The sequence below is a fragment of the Artemia sp. Qi Xiang Cuo genome, chromosome 14, assembly GCF_049724085.1.
Source record: "Artemia sp. Qi Xiang Cuo chromosome 14, ASM4972408v1, whole genome shotgun sequence".
NCBI lineage: Eukaryota > Metazoa > Arthropoda > Branchiopoda > Anostraca > Artemiidae > Artemia > Artemia sp. Qi Xiang Cuo.
In genome coordinates, this window is record NC_142807.1 from 68,550,268 (window position 1) to 68,573,362 (window position 23,095).

Here is a 23,095-nt window from a genome sequence, read left to right on the forward strand (position 1 = left end):
TAGTAATAGGGGTACTTTTTAGGTTAAAGTTCTAGAAGGTTAAACTGGGGTATGGAAGCAGAAGGGTTGTAGCAGAGGGAGTTTTTATTGTAACCTTTTTCGAAGGAATAATACGATAGGACATACTTTAAAGCGCCTTAATGATGAGCTACATGCTCCAATAGCAAAAGTGAGACTTTAGAAAATTAAAAGGTAAGATGGTTTATACCAAAAGAGGAGAATTAATGTAAGTAGAATACCTCTAAATAAAGAAAGATAATTGTACATCAGGAAAAGTAAAATGTCACATTCCTCAAGGACACTGTGCCTTTGATCAATTTGCTGGAACTATTACTATTACCTGGAAATTAAAGTTTTACCTAAATTGAAGGGCCCTGATTATAAAGAAGATTGTGTTTTTATTTATTTATTTCACTACGTAAAGGATAGCACCTTATTCTAAATTCCAGACTTATAATATTAAGTATGAGTTCGGTTGAAAAATTCTTTTCGTTTAGATACGTACTTGCTTATTGGGACCACAAACCTTGCGTATATACGATTAAAATCGTGTTTAGAGAGTTCATCCCTATTTACATACCAACGCCATCTAGTGTTATCACAGTGTTAGCGATAAGAACTAAATAGAAACATTACATTATACCGACTTTGGTCTGTTAATAGTGGACCAAAGACACAAGAATTACTTTTGCTAAAAGAGCACAACTGGTATAATTTTCGATATTTCTTTTGAATAGCCCAGGCACTGAACATTCAGCTAGCCACAAAAGAGAAGTTTAGAAGAGAACGAACCTGTCTACGCTTAGGAAGTCTTAGGCTGTATTCAAATTTATCTAGACCGCTAATCGAAATCCAATTAAATGAGTTAAAATTTGGATAAACTCTAGTTCTGCTGTGGAACGCAACACTGTCCAAAGTACTGGTAGTTTTTAGTTTTTAGCCTCAAAGAAAAACGGAGTAGGGACATATATGTGACAAACTTTTGTTTTACCGAAATTTAAATGAGAATATATCTCTTTTTCCTACTAATATGCACATTTCTGATGTCTTCTTGTTTCCCAGGATCACTGCCGCTCTTGCCCGCCTTTTCAGCGCCCATGTGTGTCATCCTTATAACAAAAGTATTATTTTTCTAAAATGTTTTAATGACCATAAAATAGGTATAGCCTACAATAGCTGATTGTAGGCGAGATTGTAGGCTATTTACATTGTTAAAAAAGTTTTTTCTTTGAAATCTCGAGCCTTTTTCTTCTTTGTGAAATTTCTCGAGAGGGAATGGGGGTAGATATTAGACGAGAGTTTTTTTGCAGAAATTTTAATGGGGACATTTTTCCTTTTCCTACTTGTATACTAATTTCTAATGGCTTCTTGTTTCCCAAGGATGATTGCCATCCTTGGCCGCGTTTTCAGCGTCCATGTGTGTCATTCTTATGATAAAAGATTTGTTCGCAGAATCCACCTTGAAAACATCTAACATTCTATTCAAAACTATTTTATTGATCATCAAATAGTTATGGCTAGCTCAATCTGCAGAGTCTAGGCCATTTATATTGGTTATAACATTATTTCGTGAAAATTACGTGCCTTTTTCTTCTTCTTATTTTTCATCTCCCCTGTATCATCATGCACCCCTGCATCACCTGCATCACCTGCTGGTGCACCCCTGCATCAGCCTAAATTGTTAAACCTGAATAAATTGGGCACTGATAAGAAAGGATCCCTCGGTGTTTTGATATGGGTTTAATAGAAGCCAAAAACTACTAGTGCCACTGACAATGCAGCGTTACATGGCAGAACTAGAATTATGCAAGACAAGTATAAATCTAGTTGAAAAATAAATTTTGATTAACTGTTTTTATTAAACCTATATTCAATCTATATTTCAATATTAATAAATACAACAGTGTATGCTCAAGAGAACATAAAAATCTTAGAAGAAGAAAAATTCTCGTGATTTTGACGAAACAATGCTTTTAATAACATTGCTAACAATACTATAGTTAAACCCATAACCATTCATACAATCCCATACCAGTTGAACCCCAATACTATAGTTTATACTGCAGTTAAACCCATATTCAAGCGCCAAAAAATACTGTCTTATCAGTTTGCAATGCACTTATGTCAAATAGTTTCTGCTGAAGAGGGGGCACAAGAAAGAAAGGGGGCGCGTTGTTGACAAACCGATGTTTTTAATAGAATAAATACGTTCTACATAGTCAGCTAGTCCTGATTACCTTATGGTCAGCACTATAGTTAATAAACGATTTATTGAAATCCCAGTTGAAATTAGACTTAAGCTTGTTTTGAACAACTGTGGTTCTGTCGTTTAACACTATCTGTGTTGGTTGTGGTTTAATTTTTAATTAAAACCTACGTTCAAGTGCCAAGAATCCTCTATTACTAGTTTTCGATATATTACACTTTATTAAGCTTTATTAAGATATGAATAAATGTAGTTCATTGGAGATATTTTCAACGCGTACAATTTTTATTTCAACTAGAACTAAAACATAGGAAAAATGGTAATATTCAGAATGGGTGTTCAGAGTGGGTAGTCAGTCGTACCTTAAGTTTTTCCGATATATATTTGGATTCAAGTCTCATCAAGGATTCTACTGAAGTTATATACGGTGATCTTCAAAACATTACTCTCCTGTATCACTCAACTACTTCCAGCTTGTTTTCCGGTTTTCATACGTACCACGGAAGTCGACTCTTCCACGGTTTGGGAGGCTACCCACACGATTTCGAAAAAAGCCCATTTCGAAACCATTTAGTACAGGGAAGTTAGAAATGCAACGGCAAAACATCGCATGGAACACATTATCCAGAAAGATCCTCCCCACCTAGATTCCACCCTTCTCGAGCCGTTTCCCAGCATAACAGCTAAATTAACAGGTAAATTAAATTAAGGTCTAACCACTAAATTAAATGCCTTAAAGTAATTAAGGTCTAACAGCTTATGCTTAAGAGGGGCCATTAAAAGAAGAAGAAAGTGTTAAATTAAGGTAAACTAACCACTAAATTAAATGCCTTAAAGTAATTAAGGTCTAACAGCTTATGCTTAAGAGGGGCCATTAAAAGAAGAAGAAAGTGGTTCGGAACCTTTGACTAAAAACTATTTTTGAATGAAGATTGTTGAAAACTTTATGATTGTAATAATTCGCATGCTACATATTAGACAATAGCTTTCTAGTTCAAAAATGTTCTAGTTCAAAATGTTATAGTAAAAGTTCACAGTTTTGTATAACGGTGAAATATTTTAACTTTGCCACTTTCTTGCATGCTAGCCGAACTACGTCGAAGCCTATGTGATTTCCTTTCATGTTCTCGCTACTGGGAGGATATCATGGGCGGAGACAGGAAATTTTCTTGGATTGCTGCTGGATTACTTGTTATACTCCTTTCTTTTGGAGTCTGTATTGCTTATTATATTGTGTGGGGTATGACTGAGTAAGTAACGGGTATCTGTTAGCATGATGGCTTCCTTATTTGTTTCTTTCCTCGGTTCTATGTTCTGGCACACAAGTCAAACGGCTTCATAGCCTAGAAAAAGGCCTATAGAAATTTTTATGTCTTTCACACTAGGCTGGCGGGAATATTTAAAATCAGAATAGTATCATCTATAGAATTAGGTCCAATTTATATTTCAGAAATTATTTCTAATACCTTTGAATGGCGTATAGTCGTCCCCTTGTATGTCTTATTTTTTTACTTATTCTACTGGGTGATTTTTTTTTTTTTTTTTTTTTTTTTAAGTTGTAAAAACTGGATGGGTTGCCTTTAATTTTTTGTGCTGAAAAAGAAAGAAAGAAACAACAGCCAACAGTCCTGTTTTTCAAGTAATACAACTAAGCTTGCATGATTTTAATCCCCCCCCCCCTCCCGGAAAAATAGAACTCAATTCCAAAACAAAGCAATTCCATAGGTAACAACAGCAAAACTTTCTATAAATAGTTAAAACAAATTCTCCTGATTATCCTAGCAGTAAAATCAAACAGTTCGGGGTAACGAACTGTAGGTAAGGAGCAATGCGGCTAAATAGTAACCGAAATTCTAAGAAAAATAGTCTTGGTAACAACGGAGATACCAAAAGAATTTAGTTTCGATGCTTATTAGAAATATATGAAATTCATCAAGTTTTATGAAATTCATCAAATATTTAATTTCTGTTTGTTTTAAGTTTTAATGTTGCTCCTTACTTTCAATTGAAAAAAACTTAATTTTTTTTTCACAAAAGAGGAATCCAGAACGAACACCCCTAGACATGTTTAAATTGAAGAAAATGTCTAAGTGAAGGTTGTAACAGTACGCGAAAATAGTAGGTTAGATTTTTTTTCTACTTAAAAGAAAGTAAATACTCATGTTTTTTCAACTCATACAGCCGTTTTTATAGGCTGACTAACCGTTTCTCTATTTTGTCTAAATTTTCAATGTAAGCATATTGCGCACGTTCGGCAAAAACAAGGCAAAACAAACGTTTTGGTTTGTACAACGTTTTGGTTTGTACAACGTTCATGTTAAAAAACAAACAGTCATGTTAAACAAACGAGCGTTCATGTTAAAAAAACATGAAAGTGGAGTTGATAATCTATTTATTCATTAGTGGAAAATTGTCGAGCACAATGCTTGTCGCTTAATCGATGTATGCTTTATCAATAAATCACAGTTTAGAAAATATAGCTTAAACAGGGACAGCCTTGCGGTACTGCGTAAGTAAAAAACCATGCGCCTTCCTGCATTTATTTATTGTTTTTTTCTTTCTTCGCTTTTTTCATTTTTTTTCTTTCATTAGAAGGCATCATTATAGCTGTATTTGTTTTTATTGTATTACGGCACTTCTAGTTACTAGCGGCACCATTACTGCGGTGCTTCTATGCTTTCATTGTTAAAACCTATTCCAGCAATAGATAAAGTGTTAATATAATTTTGTCAAAGGCTAATTGTGTAAATAACGATAACTAGGGTAATGATACTTTGCGTTCATACCTGAATGATGTCTGTTTAAAAGGGATGTGTGCAGAGGTTTCTCAGATTTCAGTAATCCGATACCAGAGCTGATAGCAATTTAGAATCCACCTAGCTCAGGTCGTATTACTCGAATCATATCGCCAGGGAGAAGAGTCTTAAGGGCCAAACTCAAGAAGCCGTTCGCTATCGTTAAGTATGAAAAAGCGCTTTTTAATCAGAACAATTTAACTTTGTAGAAGTACTAATTATAAGGATTGAGCTCTTACCACCTTTTTGCGTTGGGTTGTTTATCTAGTCAGTTATGTTTCTAGTCAGTCAGTTTGCTAGTCAATTATGTCTCACTAGTAAAGGCTGTAGTCTTGCGAGCCTTCATTTAGCTCCATTTTTTTTTCTTCGATTCGTTGTAAATTGTTATTGAAAAATTTGCTCAGTTCAAAAAAAAAAAAAAAAAAACTCGAAAGAAAATCCAGGAACAAGTAAAGCAAATAAAAAAGTTAATCTATATTTGTCCCCCTTATTTGCAACCAGTTAATAGAGATGAGGGCTTGCAATCTAAAAGCCTTTATTTTAGATAAAATGGCCCAATTTGGTGTTATTTTACATGTTCACCTCAATATTTGATAAAATCTGTTCAAATTAAGGGACCTTATTAGCTTAATTGCCTTGTATTATCTTAATCTAACCCAGCACCTTGCCCAAAAACCTTCAACTCTATACATGGTGTGGTTTGTTTTGTATGGGCGTACTGTACAATGAATGTCAAATTTCCAACTTTTAGATGAGGATCAATTATGAATGAAAGAGTTTAATTAGTGGTGTCATTTCATTTTGAGCTAAGAGGGGCTGGATATTCTCTCTGGGAATCAAGTGTCTCAAGCATTTAATAAACACATATAGAACTGATTTCTTCAAAGTAAATTATGGTTTCTATTACTACTACTACTAACAACTCACTGCAGCACCAAGCCGCCTGAGACCAACACAGCTACGCACGCTCCTTCTCCATCCCAATCTCCCTTATTACACCCACCCTAGACGGTTGGCCGAAAAGAACAACCTTCGGCAACCTGTCATCCTTCATCCGCACAACGTACCCTAGCCACCTCAACCTTTCTTTCTTTATAGCCTTAGAGAGCGGTATTGAACTACATTTTTCGTATAGCCTATTGTTTTAAGTACGGTCAGTCAGCCGGGTACCCATAACAATCCTTAAGCAATATCTCTGGAAAACATCTAGCAAATCTTCATCCATTCTTCTGAGCGCCCATGCTTTAGAGCCATATTTGACCACTGTCATCTCTGTAGCTTCTAATATTCTAATCTTGGTTTGCAGACTTATCTTCCTATTCTTCCAGAGTTTGACTGGGCGAGTGGTTGGCATGCTAGACTTGAAATCCTTTCTCCGTGAGGACGGTGGTTTGAGGCCTGGTGTAGCTGGTGATTTGGTCTGGAACGGGGGTCAGTGGCGTGAAGGGCCTTGAAACGGAGATCAGTACCGCCGGTAGGGACTGTGAAGTCCAATACCGTGTTCTTTATCTTTACTGGGAATCGACAAGGTTTCATTTTCCCAAAAGTATTAACCATAGCATCTATTTCACAAGAGTCTTTTGACGAAACGTAGACACCAAGTCATCGAACCTTCCAGTCTTACCGTAGCCTGAATCTCTTTTTACTAGCAGTCATTATTGGCAGAGTAATGCAATTTGTATATTTTTAAAATTTTGGGATCCGCTACTGACATTTGTCAGTAGCTGGCAATCATCGGGAAAACATGAAGTTCAAAAGCATCTTTTGGCTTATTGGCCAAAGGGTGAATAAATTTGTCATAAGATCTGTTTCTGAGGTAAAGCGGATTATTTAAATACAAGCTTCCTTGTAGTGCCCTGCCACACTTGCTCATCGTCAACAAAGTCAATTTGCACGTAAGCTGGAAGCCTTTAGTTGTTTAGATGAAGAATTAGAATTCTGAAAATTTTGCGAAAAAGCTCTTCAGTGAGGCTGAACTCAAAAGAAAATTCTTTTTCTGTCTGCAAGGTTTTATTAAACGCTTCGTTGAGACTGGTGTGGGCTGAGTAATATCACTTTTCATCTCTTAAGAGATGTTATGGATCTCTGCGACGACTCATAGATGATGCCTCCGTCCCTAGTGCCTTGCCATGGCAGAAGGGTGGCAACAGTTCTGTCAACCTATCCTTTGACAAATGCCTGCTAACACGCAGCAGGTGTGCCGTATGTGATTAGGAATTAGATGTTTAAATCTATTCTCGTGAATCGTACTGAAACGACTGATCGTAGTAATTAACATATTACATCTACGGCATCCTCGGCAAGTGATTTGCCGGAGACTCTGGCGACCCCGAAAAAATTTCAGCGAGCCAGCCCCTTATTTAAACGACGACAACTCAAGTGTGTAAAACTAACTTTTTTTTACGCCAAAATTCGATTCTTTTGTTGTTTGCCTCTTTCTATGTAACAATTTTGGCTAAGATTTTAAACATTTAGAGAGGAATTGTATCCATTTTCTTCTCTTTTTTTTCTTACAGGGAAGAGGCTCCAGACAGAATAGTTCCTGGAATCAAAAAAGAGATAATTCCTGAGAATTCACAAACAGAAAGAAATGGTAGATCGCATTCTCAAGGCCGTTCAAAGAGGTGAATTTAGCTAAATTTTGATTGAAATTTGGTACAGTTAAACCCTTTCAATTTCGTTTTTACTCTATCTATCTTTCCTTTCTCTTCCTCTATCCCTCTGTCCTTATCCCCGCTCTTCTTCTTTCTTGAATTCAACTTTCTTTGCTTAAAAAAAAGCAAAAACAAAAAAACTTCAGTATTTAAAAAGAGTCTGCCTCTTTCGCACTTTCCCGCTCTTTTTCTGTTTTTTTTTCTTCCTCTCTCTTTCTTTCTATAATTGTTTGTTTGTTACTATTCAAGAACATTTCAGTTGCTAAACTCCATCACTTTTCATTCCTTTTTAAACAAATATTGAAAGTTCAATTCTTCAGCAGCTGAAGCAACTTGCCCAGATTAAATGAGTTTTTCAGCAAAATGACATTACTAAGCCAACCTCACGTAAATGAATTCGCTATATCAGGAACTTATGCCGAGTCATCGTGCCCTTTCAAGGGTCACCGTCATAGTCACTCTCGCTTCCTCTCTCTCTCTGCTCTTCCCTCTCTCTCTGCATCTCCCTCTCTCTCCTCCTATTCAGTTGCTGTATTCCTCGTATTTAGTTGCTGTATTTGCGGCGCCAGGTACTTTTAAGTATCTGATTTACCTGCTAATCTTTTGCATAGCCCCATCACGAGGTTTTAAATGACTGCTGAATCTTCTTTTGTAGAATTTGACAGGTACAATTTTAGGAAAAATGTCTCCAGGGAGACCGTTCGAAATCGACGTGCAACGTCAAAAGAAGCTGTTTTCCAAGTACTCTGTTTTCTGCGTGACAACCTTAAGATAATTGGACCGGGCTCTGCCTACAGAAATCCGTCTATAGGGAGGTCTGGGTTGGGTCTTTTGTTTTTGGATGGCTAAGTGTGTCGTCGGCAAAGTGATGCAAAAGTCTTGCAAAGTTGTCTCCCATGTCATTTTTGTAAATAAAGAAAAGCGTAGATCCCAGGATACCCTGGGGTATATCTGCCTTTATTAGATGTTCCTAGGAAGTGAAAGCGTGAACGATCAGAAAGAAAGCTTTCGATCACTTTTAACAGACATCAATGGACACCGTACCTGTAGAGTTTCTTTAGTAGACCAAGGTCCCATACTCTGTCAAAAGGTTTTGTGATCTGTCAAAAGCTTTATCGAATGGCAATAGCCTGATGTCGTATTCTTCTGCTAAAAGTTCGATATGACTGGAAACGCTTTCGTAAAATTATTCTAAGGCAGAACAGGAAGCTGATAGGCCTACATGAGCCCACGCTCGTTGGATCACAATCTAGTTCAGGTATAGCGATGACAAAGGCCCAGCTAATTTGGCGCTCTGGAACTTCGAGATAACCTGTCAGGATCCCTGGATTTGGTCACATCAAGACGTTGCAGAATCCGAACGACTTTAGGAGCATAATGTTTCACAAGATCAAGGACAATACCGGTTCGTTCAGGAAAATCGGGAACTTCTTTACTGTCGTCGTCCAGATTCTAAAATTTGGCAAACGCTTTAGCAGGAGTTTCGTTGAGGATTTCCTGATAATTATGTTATATTAAAATTATTTCTTTTTATCAGTTTTGTATTATATTTTAGAATTTGTAACGAGGAACATCCAAAAGAAGGTAACTCTACTCTTCCCAGAAAGGTTCGGCATCACAGGGAGGATGTAAGTGGAGATCGAGAAGACGAATTACCCACTGCTGATGATTACAGAAGACGTTCTATGACTGATAAGTAAGAGGCTTGTGTAATTTTCTTTTTTTCAATATTTCTGTGCACTAATTACCCGAATATTTTGTCTGTATCGGATAAGGCATCCTTAGAATGAATAAGAATGAATTTAAAACAAAACTAGATAAAAAAGGGAGGGAAATATAAAATCAAAGAAAAATAAAAATTAAACAATCGAACCGAAAGTATACAATTGCTACTTCATCACACAAACAATGGAAGTAGAAAATAAAATCAGTATTAGTGATATTTCTTAGTGATATCATTTATATCACTGAAATATTAGCGCCTATGCTTCAGAGCCATATTTGACCACTGTCATTACTGTAGCTTCTAAGATTCTAATCTTCGTTTGCAGACTTATCTTCCTATTCTTCCAAATTTTTTTAACTGTGAAAAAACACCCTGAGCCTTGGCTATTCTACTTTTAACATCTTCACTACTCCCACCATCTTTACTGATAATACTACCGAGGTAAGTGAAGCTGCCCACCTGATCAATCTTTTCATTACCCAACGTCACCTTTTCATCTGCACTTATTCCTAGTCTTAGTGACTTAGTCTTCTTCACATTAATTTTATAACCCATTCTAGCACCCTGAACTCGCAAAACCTCTAAAACTTCATTCATTTTGCTCACACTTTCATCTAGGATGCTTAAATCATCAGCATAATCTAAGTCCAGGAGACTTTTCCTCCCCATTTGATTTCGTGGTCTAGTTAGTGATATCACTTATGTCAATGAAATAAGTGATATTATTTAATGTAATGTTTAGTCTTCCACTCTCAGAGGCCAAAGAGTCTTTGTGGGGGTATAAAGCTTTCTAATTTTTCTACGATTTGTTAAATAAATTGATTGATTGAATAGCTTCTCCTGTGAACAACAACAACAAAACTTGATGGGTGAAAAATGGTTCTTGAAGCCCTCTCTATTTCCTTAACAGCAAAGCTGTAAGGAAGACCAGGGGCGTAGGGAATGTCTTGGGTATAGTAAAGGTCTTAGGTATAGGGAATGCCTTGGGTATAAGGAACGTCTTGGATATAGGAAATGCCTTAGTTATAGGGAATGCAATATTTGCTTCAGTGTTAGTTATTCGGAGAATTGGCTCTTTTATTGTATATTCTATTTCCGTGGTTGTTCATGTAGAAGCGATTTAAATGGTCCTCTTTGTTGTTTATATGTATTTTGCAACTGCTGATCATGGGTGAAGGGCCTATTTTTAATGGTGCTACACACACAAAAAAAATAGACCTAAATTCACTATTCTCTATTCTAGATTAATTTTTATGGAAAAGCTACTATTACTGGCAACAGTGGCTAACTTTTGTCTTAAAATTCCAAAACAAATCAGTAATGTCGTAATACAGTAAGTCTTAAATGTGCTAAATTAACACCGAAATGTGTATTTAATCGTCAGAAAATACAAACAAACACTGGACAAAATACTGAAAAATTGGGTTTAAAAGTGAAACAAAACAATTTAAAAAAAATAAAAAAAGAATTAAAATTATCCTAAATCTTAAAATCCAAAATCTTAGTCAATTACAGAAAAAGAGAGACAGAAGAAACAAAAAAGGAAAATAAAAAATACGAAATACATAAAAAAAACATAATAAACTTAAAATATGGTCAATTGAAAACAATTGCCAATTTTGGTTTTGTTAAATCAAATAAATAACAAACCTAAAAAAAAAATATTTCTGTTGATTCTATGTAATTTGGGTCTAACTGGGAAAATGTTGCTTTCTGACAGAGGGGCAGAGACCTCACATAAGTAAAGGCATTTCTTTTTCAGGGACCTGCGTAGGGCCTTCGCTCTCTGTCAAGTCTCGCCCTTGTAATCACTTAATATCATTTTCTCTAAGCATTGCTCTCTCTCTCTCTCTCTCTCTCTCTCTCTCTCTCTCTCTCTCTCTCTCTCTCTCTCTCTCTCTCTCTCTCTCTCTCTCTCTCTCTCTCTCTCTCTCTCTCTCTTTCTCTCTCTCTCTCTCTCTCTCTCTCTCTCTCTCTCTCTCTCTCTCTCTCTCTCTCTCTCTCTCTCTCTCTCTCTCTCTCTCTCTCTCTCTCTCTCTCTCTCTCTCTCTCTCTCTCTCTCTCTCTCTCTCTCTCTCTCTCTCTCTCTCTCTCTCTCTCTCTCTCTCTCTCTCTCTCTCTCTCTCTCTCTCTCTCTCTCTCTCTCTCTCTCTCTCTCTCTCTCTCTCTCTCTCTCTCTCTCTCTCTCTCTATCTCTCTCTCTCTCTCTCTCTCTCTCTCTCTGTCTCTCTCTATCTCTTTCTCTCTCTCTATCTCTCTCTCTCTCTTTCTCTATTTTTCTCTCTTTCTTTCTCTTTCTCTCTCTTTCTCTCTCTCTCTCTCTCTCTCTCTCTCTCTCTCTCTCTCTCTCTCTCTCTCTCTCTCTCTCTCTCTATCTCTCTCTCTCTCTATATCTATCTATCTATCTATCTCCCCCTCTCTTTTTTCCTTTCTCTTATTCTACTTTATGACGGAGAAGCACCCTGCAAAACAGTTAGACAAATTTGCTATTCAGATGATGGGTTCTAGATTACCCCCCCCTCCCCCCCCCAAAAGAAAGAATATCTGTGAAGGGTTCACCTCTTAAATTTTAAATTTTTATATGTATGGTAACGTTTTTAAATTTTATTCAATATATTTAGGTGGTCTAAAAGAGTTTCAAAAGGACGTAATACCACTGGGAGAAGAATGCCACTTAATATTAAAGACTTAAAAAGAGTCCTTTTTTAAGTCATATTAAAGACTTAAGTCCTAAAAGACTTAAAACGACTTAAAAGAAGAATGCCACCTAATTTTTTTTTTTAAATGAATAAAAGTAAATAAAGAAAATACATCCAACTAAATAGGGCTTCACTGATTTACATAAATCCCACCAGAACTGTTAGCTTAGGTTAGGAAATAAGGGAAGCTGAAAATACAAAAGAAAAAGTAGCACCAATGTCGGCCACTTGTTAGGGGCAACGGGCCACAATTTGGGGGCTATTCTTTTGTTACTTTTATAGGTAAAATCTAACGCATCTAAAGCCTTCAAAAACATTTGAGGTAGGGACACAGAGCGTCTAAATCTAACCATTTGTTATGTCTTTTGATACGCTGTTCTATATTACAGATTTTGATGTTTATCTTTCATGACCTTTACGCTTTCAAATTTAGAATTATGCACTATCGAATTATTGCACTACCTTATAAAATAGTATATTGCCGAAAAATTTATTTAGCTTATAGTGAAACTGTTAGTTGAAGCATTTTCATATAATACAAATAAAGATAGAATATAATTGGAAATAATAAATAATAGAATATGATTAGAAATAAAGAAATGCCATTTTACCCTGACTTCCATATATAGGTGAAATCTTCAAGAATTCTTCAGGGTAGAGATTCGCAATGTCTGAATTGGACCATGTATTTTGTCCTTTGTTACCAGAGGCGATTTTTTTTTTGGGGGGGGGACATAGGGGTTACTTGCCCTGGGTGCAGAAATTTTAGGGGCACAAAATTTCTGAAAAAAATCTAACTGTTTTAATTACTTTGTAATTTTTGCAATTTTATTTTTTATTAAAATAAAGTGGAGCGCGCAGTTAATAAACAAAAATAATTAACAAATTATTAATTAATGAATGAAATGAATAAAAAAAGTAAATAATAATAATAATTAAATGAAGATAATTAATAATAATTAGCTAATTAAATAATTTTAATAATAAATACAAAAAGTAAAAAAAAATATGGATTGATTAAAAATTGAAAATAATTTTGTTAATAAATGATTTTTTTATAATTTTATGTCCTTAAATGTATTTACTTCTCATTTAAGTTATTATTTACAAAAATTGAAGTGATTCCACATAAATAAATGTTTAATTTGTAGGTATTTGTTAAACCGCTACTTAGCAATGCAATTATGGAGGAGTCCTCTGGCTAGAGGAATGTCGATGCCATGTCTAAGGTGCCAAATCTGTGTTAGCTAATAGATAGATTTTCTTAGTTGGTAGATAGTGAATCCTTTGTCTCTTTTTTTTGTAGTAGTAGAATATGACTGTTAAGAACTGGTAGAAACAAAGACAAATAAGTAATGTGTGAATTACCAAAAAAAGAGAAATACCAAAAACTAAGATTTTAAAATTTCCATTGCTAGGAAATAAAAAAAAAAAAAAAACTGCTTCCAAAATTGAAACCACAACAAAAATTGACTTTGTAGGTGAGTGCAATGACTGCCAGATATTTACAAAGAGAAAATAAAAATGTCAACAAAGAGAAAATATAAAATGTCAATAAAAATGTCAACAAATATAAAGTTAAAAAATGTCAATAAAAATGTCAACAAAGAGAAAGTAAAAAATGTCAATAAATGAAAAAACGTGTAATTACACGAAAAAGTTAAAAGTGTCTATATTACAAAAGAAAAAAACACGACAAAGGATAGCCTACAATAAAAACAAACTTCGAATATACTAGAACAAACCAGTACCTTAGAAGAGGCCTATATGATCTCAAGGATAGGGTAAATATTGAACAACAAAAAAAAACATGAAGATTGTGTAGCTTGAAGAGAATATTATAAACGTTTGGTAAATTTAGACTATGAATAAGAGAGAAAAAAAGAAAAAACGCAGCAAATGAAGCAAAAAAGATACCACAAAAAAAAATGTATTTAAAGGAATCGTACGTAATCGAGGAAGGACAGGGGCCTAAATAATAAGCATAAATATTGGCCGAAAATAATAACATTTTTAATTTACATGGGCCAGAAATAACGATAAAGCCAAATATAAAAAGAAGTGTCCACAGTAAGTGAAAAAAATGACCATAAAAATGAAGGAAAAATATTTTTATCATACCCTGTTAACTGGTTTGGCTAATTTCCTGAAATTTTGCAAATGAAATTCTACCGTCGCTCCAACATTGAAAAAAGCGATGATTGGCCGAAATGTCACTTCACACTGTGCAGTTTTGATGTAAATGCATAATATACACATGTAGACCCGTGATTTTTAAAATAACCGAGCACTTTATACTAGAACTTTAAGGAATATAGATTTTATTTATTTTCTAACCTGAAAAGAGAAGGAAAAAAGATATCCGCCCCAACCCCAGCTCACTGGTTTGGCTAATTTCTCGAAATTTTGCCTTCAACCTTCACTGCTACATTTTAGACAGGTATGCTGGGTTGATATATTCATTAATACTGGTTAGTTTTGGCTGGTAGAACTTTAAAAAATGTCAGAGACAAATTGAATGTGAAAATACGAAAGAAATTATGTGACATATCAGTCAAGAATGACTTATATGTTACCTTAATTACCTTAATTCGCATTTCGGAGCGAAATAAGGTCCACGCTGGATCTGTGCTGTTCCACGTCAATGATGGTAATTTGGAACGTCACTGTGATACGGGCCCAGTGATGTTGCATTAGTTGGCAGCTGAGGGATTGACTGTCCCACTTATATTTCCATGGTTTGTTGTTCCATACTTTGTCAAGTCTTGACTTGAAGGGGGCACTAGTGGGTGCAGTCACGGTTTTGTCTTGAAGGTTGTTCCAGTTGTTAGAAATACGCTCGGTAAAAAAGTTTCGGCGCATTCTGGTCTTCACTCTTCGCTTTGCTAGCTTCTGCGAATGTCCTCTTGTGCTGTGTTGACCTGTATGTTTCGTGAGGAGTGTGTTGTTTGGTTGAGTATTATATTTGTAGGTCAGCATCGTATCACATCTGCGACGTCTGAAGACCAGCGTTGGTAGTTTTAGACACTCCAGTCTCTTATCATACGGAATATTTTGCAGACCCGCGATACATTTGGTGGCACATCTTTGAACTCCTTCAGTTATTCTGGTGTCATGCTTGTAGGAGGGTTGATATTGATTCTATTACACTCAGGTTTGCCCCGCTACCGACTGGTTTAACCAGAATGTACGCATCCTCTTTCAATCTCGACATATTCTCAATTCTGTAATCCACTAAAAACGTGAATGACAAAATTTTGACCATTTTTGCAGACCAAAAACTGGTAAGTGCACGGCTCTTTCACAGCCACAAAGATTGTCACATAAGGCCCACTATTAGATGGCCAGAAAGGCACTGTTTGAACTCGAGAGAGATATGGAGCCATGTTTTCCAAAATAGTTTTTTGCTTCTCCTGAACATTTGGTGAAATGTCAATCAACACCTTTCGTATTTTCACAGCCGCAATATTGTGGAATAAGACGGGAACTGCTAAATACTAGCAATTCTGCTAAAAAGCTATTAAACTAGTTTGAACTACTAAAACCTAACGACAAAAATTTTCAGGAAAAAAATAATTAGAAAATGAGTTGATGCTACTTGAAATCTCGATAAAAAAAAACTGTTCATAAAAAACCGAGTTTCAAAAAAAAGAAAAGAAAAAACTTCAATTTCGGCAAGAATTATGAGCCTAACTGAGTAAAACCCTAGTTGAACTTCATGTAGTATTGTACTATTAGCAGTATTTACTTTACGGGGCTTAGCTTAGTACTACATTCGAAGATGTTGAGAAAGAATTTAACCACGCTATGACCAAGGTCCGAGTGTAAAATGCAAGCGTGTATTTGTATAAATCAAGCCAAAAATATATACCTATATATCAAATCTTTTCTGGTACCCATATTAGAATATCTTCTGTCCAACTGACAGAATTTGTCCCAATGTGGTATCAGTGTCCTCAACTTGAATGTAGTGTAGTACAATTATAAAAACAAGGACTATGATCATAAAAACAAGATCATATGATCACGTGATCAAAAATACTGTGATCATATGATGGACTATGATCATATGATCAAAAATACAATTGTAAAACAAGGACTATGGGGAAAATCTCGCAAAATAACAAAAAGAAGAAAGAAAAACTAATCTACTTAAAAACAAGTCTCTAGTGTGTTTAAAAATAAAACCTAAAAATCTGGAACTCTAGCATTAAAATGATGAATAAATTCCAACTTGGTCATCAATTGTCATTGTCATCATATTGAATTGGATTCATCTTCATATTGGTCACCATCATGGTCATCAGACTGTAGGTCTCTATTTTTAATTAAATAATCATCATGATACTGCATGGTTCCAAAGTATATAGGGGAAGAGAATGGTATATCATAGCGATTATGAAAAGTGAAATAAAAGATATATTAGCCATGCCTTGGTCAATTTTGACTGACTAATTAGTCACCCTTGGCTAGGCATGTACGCAAGATAATTTTCGCAGATAAAGGGGGAACAACTAAAAAAACATAAACAAGAATGCCAACAGTAGGTGAACTACTTGGATAATGGCCCTGGCTTACTCTGTTTTTGATTAGGATAGATAATATAATATACTAAAGTTAAGAGAAAAATCATAAACTTTCAAGATATCGGAAGATAATACGGGACAGACTCCTCCTTACATGTGTGTTTGTCCATTGCGATAAAACAATTCCTTGTAAGGAAACAAAAAAGTCATTGACGTTGTCCTTTTAACAGAATTTTGCAATTTGGCACATTTTAACTTTCGAACTCTTTAATCTCTATGCCTCTTCTTAAATTTATGTATGGATTTTTTGTCGAATTTTTTCGGTGTATTCTTCAATTTTATAGAATCACAAATTCAGAGAAATGGCAGAGTGTTATACCACAAATTTTGAAATAAATACTCTTTTTAGTTTTTATTATAATATTATTTTTTTATTATTATATTATTATTTATTATTTATTATATTATTATTATATTATTTTTTTCTTTTAACAAACGAAAATTATCAATGCCACTACTAACCATTCAATGCAGCACCAAGCTGCCTGAGCCCAAAAGAGATGTGCACGCTCCTCCTCCTATCCAGTTTATTCATAGCTACACTCTTTATCCTCCCCTAAAGTTCTAGTTTTCTCTAAATCCTTTCTTACGACCTTTTCCAAATCCATTCAGGGACAACCTGCTAAATTGCAATGCGGAGGTAACCCATAATAAATAGCATGCCAGAAGAGATTATTCGGCAAAAAATAACCTACCAGAATAAATAAAACTCTGAAGAATTATCGATTAATCAAGAATCAGTGCAATGTTATTTAATGGAAAAAAAAATACAGAAGAAATTGAAGAAACTAAATATAAAGATAATAAATGGGCATAACGTAATAATAGGTAAATAAATAATTGTATAGCATAACAAAAAAGACGACACTCAAAGATTTTCGAAATGCTAGTCTTGGAGATGTTGTTGGAGGTTGTGAAGCTTTTTTATTTTTAATTTGCTATCATTAAAAAAATTGAAAAGGGGCAAATTTTTCCATATCTTAAGAAAAAAATTGAGTTTCTTTTCTGTAGTTTCTTCAATGGTTTTCACACTTTATTTTTTAGGATACTTCTTCCCTCTGTTTTTTATTTTGTTTAAGACTTAAACATGTCTTAAAGACACATACATATTTTAAAGACACAAACATACACAAAAGACACAAACATGCACAAGGTAGATACTTTAAGCAAAGCTATCTATTCTACTTTTGCAAAAACTACGCAAAAATAATTATGCATATTTTCTAAACGAAAGTTGGGGGATTGTTGCTGGAAAATGTAAAAGTATAATGTTTCGAAGTTGCTATCATTTGCGAAATAAAAAAAGCAACAGAAAAATATATAGTGTATTGATCATATTTTGTTTAGTATAATCAAATGCCAACATCTTATTTATGCTACTTCTACTTCTTGTAGCTCATTGAGAATTTTTGTTATGCCAACGTTCAGTTTTAGTTTTAGATATAGTTTAAAAGGTTACATGAAGTTACTATATAACCTTTATATATATTATATAACCTTTATATAAGGTTAATATAAAGGCTTAGATTCAGTTTTAGATATAGTTGAACTAAATGTAAGAAAGTATTGAGTCTGTAGCGTCTGTGTTCCAATAAAATCTGTAGTATATAGACTGTAGAATTCTTTATTTTTCTTTGTATTCTTCAACTTCATCGGAAGGTCATTAAAATGGTACCAACTTCCCACAATTCTTGGTCAACTTCATTAGAACTATATATGGAAGTTACTAGAATAGAAAGACATCTACAGTGCCTCAAATCTAGAATTCAAAATACGACACAAGATAGCAAAAAGAGATAGAGAGTTGATTTTCTTTTCTGTTTTTTCTTTTCTTGTTCACCTTCATTAAAACTTTGTTAAAGCCGTATCAACTTCATACAAAACTTCATTGATTTCATTAGGACTGTAGAATGGAACTAGGTAGAATAGAAAGGCTTATTTTGTGCAGTCGCACAAGCTAATATACTGGATCATACAAATAAAACATCACCAATCTGAGTCTCACTCAAATTTAATCAAAGTATTTTAATTTTATTTATTTCTTTTATATTCGGTATTTTATTTTTCTGCAGTTCTACAGTTTTAACACTTCTACGTAAGACGATAGTTTCATATCATTCGATGGGTGATATTCAGTTTTATCTATCTATCGAATGAAATTTGCTTTACATGTTTGTTACGTTGCAAAATATGTTAGAGACTGCAAAACCGGGATTTTTTTTTACTTTTAAGCAATTTTTATCAGTATCTAAAAAAATTCTCTGCAAATCTGGCTATAATTTTTGGGAATTTTCTTATGAAGATGCAAAGTCAAGATCCACGATGGACCCTAGACCTGAAAATTTTTGACCTGCGAAGTCTAAAATAAAATTTGAAGTGTATTTTACTGATTTGGTTTCTCAGCCTCTTATTTGGCAAATAAAAAAGATCCTTCTAAAAAAAGCTTTTAGGGTCTTGCCACATTCACTTGGCCTGTGATTCACAAAAAAAAATTATTTTTTAGTTCCCAACTTGGTCGTCATAAGTCTGTTTCTTAAACTCCGTCCATTTGTAAGTTGACTTTAAAAGCTAATCGCTTCTTTTCCCTTTGCGAATTCTGTAGTTAGACTTTAGACACTATGCCCAGGTCCCACTGTAGCAGCACTTGTGGATAAATCCGAAGAAAAGAAAAAAAAAGTTCTATTGCCACAGTAGTCGCAAATTATAAGAGCGGAAACTGGCACTATTGTCGAAAAAAAAAATTTCAAAAAAAATTTGAAAAATTAATAAAAGAATAATTTCAAAAAATTATCTTTATGGTTGACTAATTAGTGGATATGTTGACTGGGTGGTTGGGTATGGTTGAGTGATCAGATGGTATGTTCCAGAGCTGAATTATTATTAATAATGATTATTAAAAGACCTCTAAAAAAACAATAAAAAGATAATATATTAAAAGATCATAATAAAAAAAGTAAAATAATGTATATAAAATAATCATTAAAAGATAATAATTCGACAGAACTCATTAGAAATATTTTTTTTTTATTTTCAATGGATAACAAAAAATTACAAGCAATTTACATTACTGTAAGTGGAGCATAAACTACAACTTTAGCTCTCTTGCGTATTATAAGCATTTTAGAAGCTAAATCTGTTTTTATATTTATTTTTTGCCTGAGATAGCAAAAATAATAAAATAAAAATTGTATTAGCTAATAAAACATTAAAGATAATGTGAGATATTAAAATGGAGGAAAATAAAAATAGATAATATTAAAAAGATAAAAAAAAAAATGATTGATCGTAATTGAATTGTGGTGCATACCCTGAGGGAGAAGTAAAATAAAAAGACTGAGTTGATTGGGTATGGCTGACTGATCAGAGGGTATGTTCCAGAACCCAATTATCATTAATTATGTTTATTAAAAGAACTAAAAAATAAATAAAAAGATAATACATGAAAATATCATGTAATAAAAGAAGTAATATAATAGATAAAAAACGCTAACCGAACTCATTAGAACTATTTGTTATTGTTTTCTTTCCAAGACCACGGATGACAAAAAGTTATGAGCTATTCGCATTAGTGTTAATGCAGTATGAATTGCAACGTTGGCTCTTTTGTGCATTATAAGTATTTTAGGGGCTAAATCTGTTTATATATATTTTTTTCTGAGGATAATAATAAAGCCAAAATAGAAGATAATAAAAGACGATAGAAATAATTGATCATAATTGGTTGCCATGCACACCCAGAGGCAAGATTTAAGGCATAATTTTTGAATTTTTGTTTTTTAATTTTTTTGAAATGATAATTTTTATCACTTTTAACCAATTGTATCGTAATTTTGGAAATGATGGAGCTTGGAGCAGCAAGTTTCCGATCCGTATGATGAATGTGGATAAAGGTACAAAGACGTGGTCTTATTAGACAATGCTTTGGAAGAAATTTAGTATTGATGCACGCTTTTCAGACAAATTTCTTTATATGTTGAATATTCAGATCTATAGTACAAGTGCGACGTTAATGTTAAAGAAAAAAAAGTAGCATTCGTGGATCTTGGCAATTCTATCTATTTGTGTGACTACAGTGTGACTTTGGCATTAAAAGCATGGTATCTATAATCCCCCTTTATTTTCTGGCTTCATTTTCTCTAAGATTTATATCCAAATTTTATATCGCAAATAGTTAGAAACAAAATTGTTTCCGCGAAAATGTTTTTAAACTAAGAAATTGGTAAGGATTAGTGATGAAGGGAAATTTTATAAAAATCAAATCGTCAACTGTAAAAGATTTCAAACGGCATTTTAAAGTTCAACACGAGTAAAAATGAAGTTTCTCCGAGAAGAAAAAAATGGAAGTCTTGGTAAAGCTTATTTGCATGGCCGTGCAATTTTTCTTTGCTTTTTTAAAGGTCTGTTTCTTGTCGTCTAAATTATTTCTAAAAAACAATCGTTTCTAGAAAAATATTGGCTCGCAGAAATACAGTTGTTAAGTAACAAATGTGTTTCTATAATTCATAGGAGCGTATTAATTGAGCGAGAAGTTTTAAGATAGTATATTTAAAACAAAATTTTAAACTTCAACACAAGTTTTAAAAAAAAGTTTAACGGTGAAGAAAAAAGTGATACTAAATAAAAAATTTGGTACAGCGATATCAATGTGTCAGTTACTTGGAGTTATTCCTTTATTCTCGATAATTAAATAATAACAAGCAAAGAAGAGTCTGTAGGTTTATGGGACATATTCTCCGCACTCTCCCTCTAAGACAACCGTCGTGTTACCAAGAAGTTCGCAAATATTGCAAAAAACTTAATGTCTTTTGCATTTTAATGGCCTATTTTATTCTTCGACAAGAGAACTGAGCAAAAGTGAAACCCCACCCCTTGCCATAACAAAGCTTTTGGTTTTCAGGGTATGCTCATATCTGTATGCATGGGCGATTGGCTCATACAATAGCTATTAAATGTATAAAAAGGATATTGTGGCTAAGCTAAGGAGCTATAGTCCTTTTTCTTCTACATGGAAGAGTTAGAGACTACCTTGCGGCAGTTGACTGAAGGTATATTATCTGAGGGAAAAAGGGGGGTATATCCGACTGATAAAATAAAGATAGGGAAGTAAATAAAATGTGCGAGATGATCAATGGAAACCTAAAAAGCAGAGGGTTATAAGCAGACTTGTTATTGTGTTTAAAAATAAATGAAAAAAAATATCGAAACGTACAAAGCGTTTAACACACAACAAATATTCAAGTTCAGTCTGAGTATTTCGATTCAAAGGCTGGAAGTCTATTTAAACTGAAAAGAGAAAAAAACTTTGTAAGAATAATAAAATATACTAGAAAATAAAAATAAGAACAGGGTAAATGTTGTCCCAAATTTTTGGTCGTGAAACTACAATTTTGAAAACTCGATAGATCTACCGGATCTACCTAATCCATTTTCTAAATATAGAAACAAATTAACAGGCAATTGCATAACAGTCCAGGGTAAAAAATTGGTTTTCGGGCCGACTTTCTATAACATTTCAAATAGAATTGTTGGGCTGTGTAGAAACTTTTTTTGGAATCGACTCAAATATCAACTCCTAAAAGTTCTATACACCTAGATGTAGTGAATATTTTTGTTTGATACAAGTCTAAGGGGGGACAAAAAAAGGGGACATTTTTTTCAGTGGATCTGATTTGACAGATATCAAAAATGAGAAAGACAACCCTTTTTTTCTCCGGTAACTCTCATTTTTGATTGTCAATTAAAGGCCAAGATCATTGATTGTCATCGGCCTTTAATTCAAACTTGTCAGCCATGTACATAAGGGCGTGCGCCAGATTTTCCCGAACTCGAATTTTTGCGAATTTCTGGGTGCTTCTTATTCAAATTATCAGTTTTTTCATTATTGGTTTTATCACCGCTTTCCACACAAAGTGGTTGTCTACGCTGCTTAGGTTTGTACGGAAATGGTTTTTACTCAATTATTTGATTATCCACTAAAATTGTCGAATTGCCAACTTACTCTATAATGGTAAAAGAAATTGGGACGTGTGGAACATTTTCTTGCAAAATTTAAGGAATATTATTTTTTTTTTGCTGCTATCTAAGCTAATTCAAAATCTCGTTGTTTTAATTTCATTAAGCTTGACAGTATATTCATTTTCTGGGGGGTGTTGCTTGTTCAAAACCCCAAAAAGCTTGGTTTGTTCTAAATTGATCACATAAACAGAAAGTATATTTGTAAAAGATTTTTTAACCAACAACATTTTGGTCTATTTCGTGCCTTAAAATCAGGGACGTAATTTGCTATTGGGTAGGGGGGCAGCTTCCCCCTTCAGTCCCCAGATTACCCCCCAAAACCTCAGTTGCCTCCCACCACTGAAAATTAGTTTGTGCAAAGAAATCTTTTCAAAATTAAGATAAGCCTGTATAATTCAAGTATCCAGAGAAACA

The 23,095-nt window shown here is 34.0% G+C and overlaps 1 protein-coding gene across 7 annotated transcripts in view; it reads left to right on the plus strand.

Moving 5' to 3' along the window:
* The window catches only part of LOC148944794 (uncharacterized), a 77,076-nt gene that overhangs the window by 51,973 nt on the left and 2,008 nt on the right, over positions 1–23,095 (plus strand). For 3 of the 7 annotated variants that reach the window (XM_089099748.1, XM_089099753.1, XM_089099749.1), the window contains 4 exons: positions 3,294–3,456; positions 7,518–7,625; positions 9,211–9,351; positions 13,232–13,309. In XM_089099748.1, coding sequence (XP_088955874.1) covers positions 3,294–3,456; positions 7,518–7,625; positions 9,211–9,351; positions 13,232–13,309 — 490 coding nt within the window. Of the gene's footprint in view, positions 1–3,293; positions 3,457–7,517; positions 7,626–9,210; positions 9,352–13,231; positions 13,310–15,051; positions 15,235–19,169; positions 19,217–23,095 lie in introns of all 7 variants that reach the window. The other 4 variants (XM_089099751.1, XR_016142810.1, XM_089099754.1 and 1 more) reach the window with 4 other exon arrangements.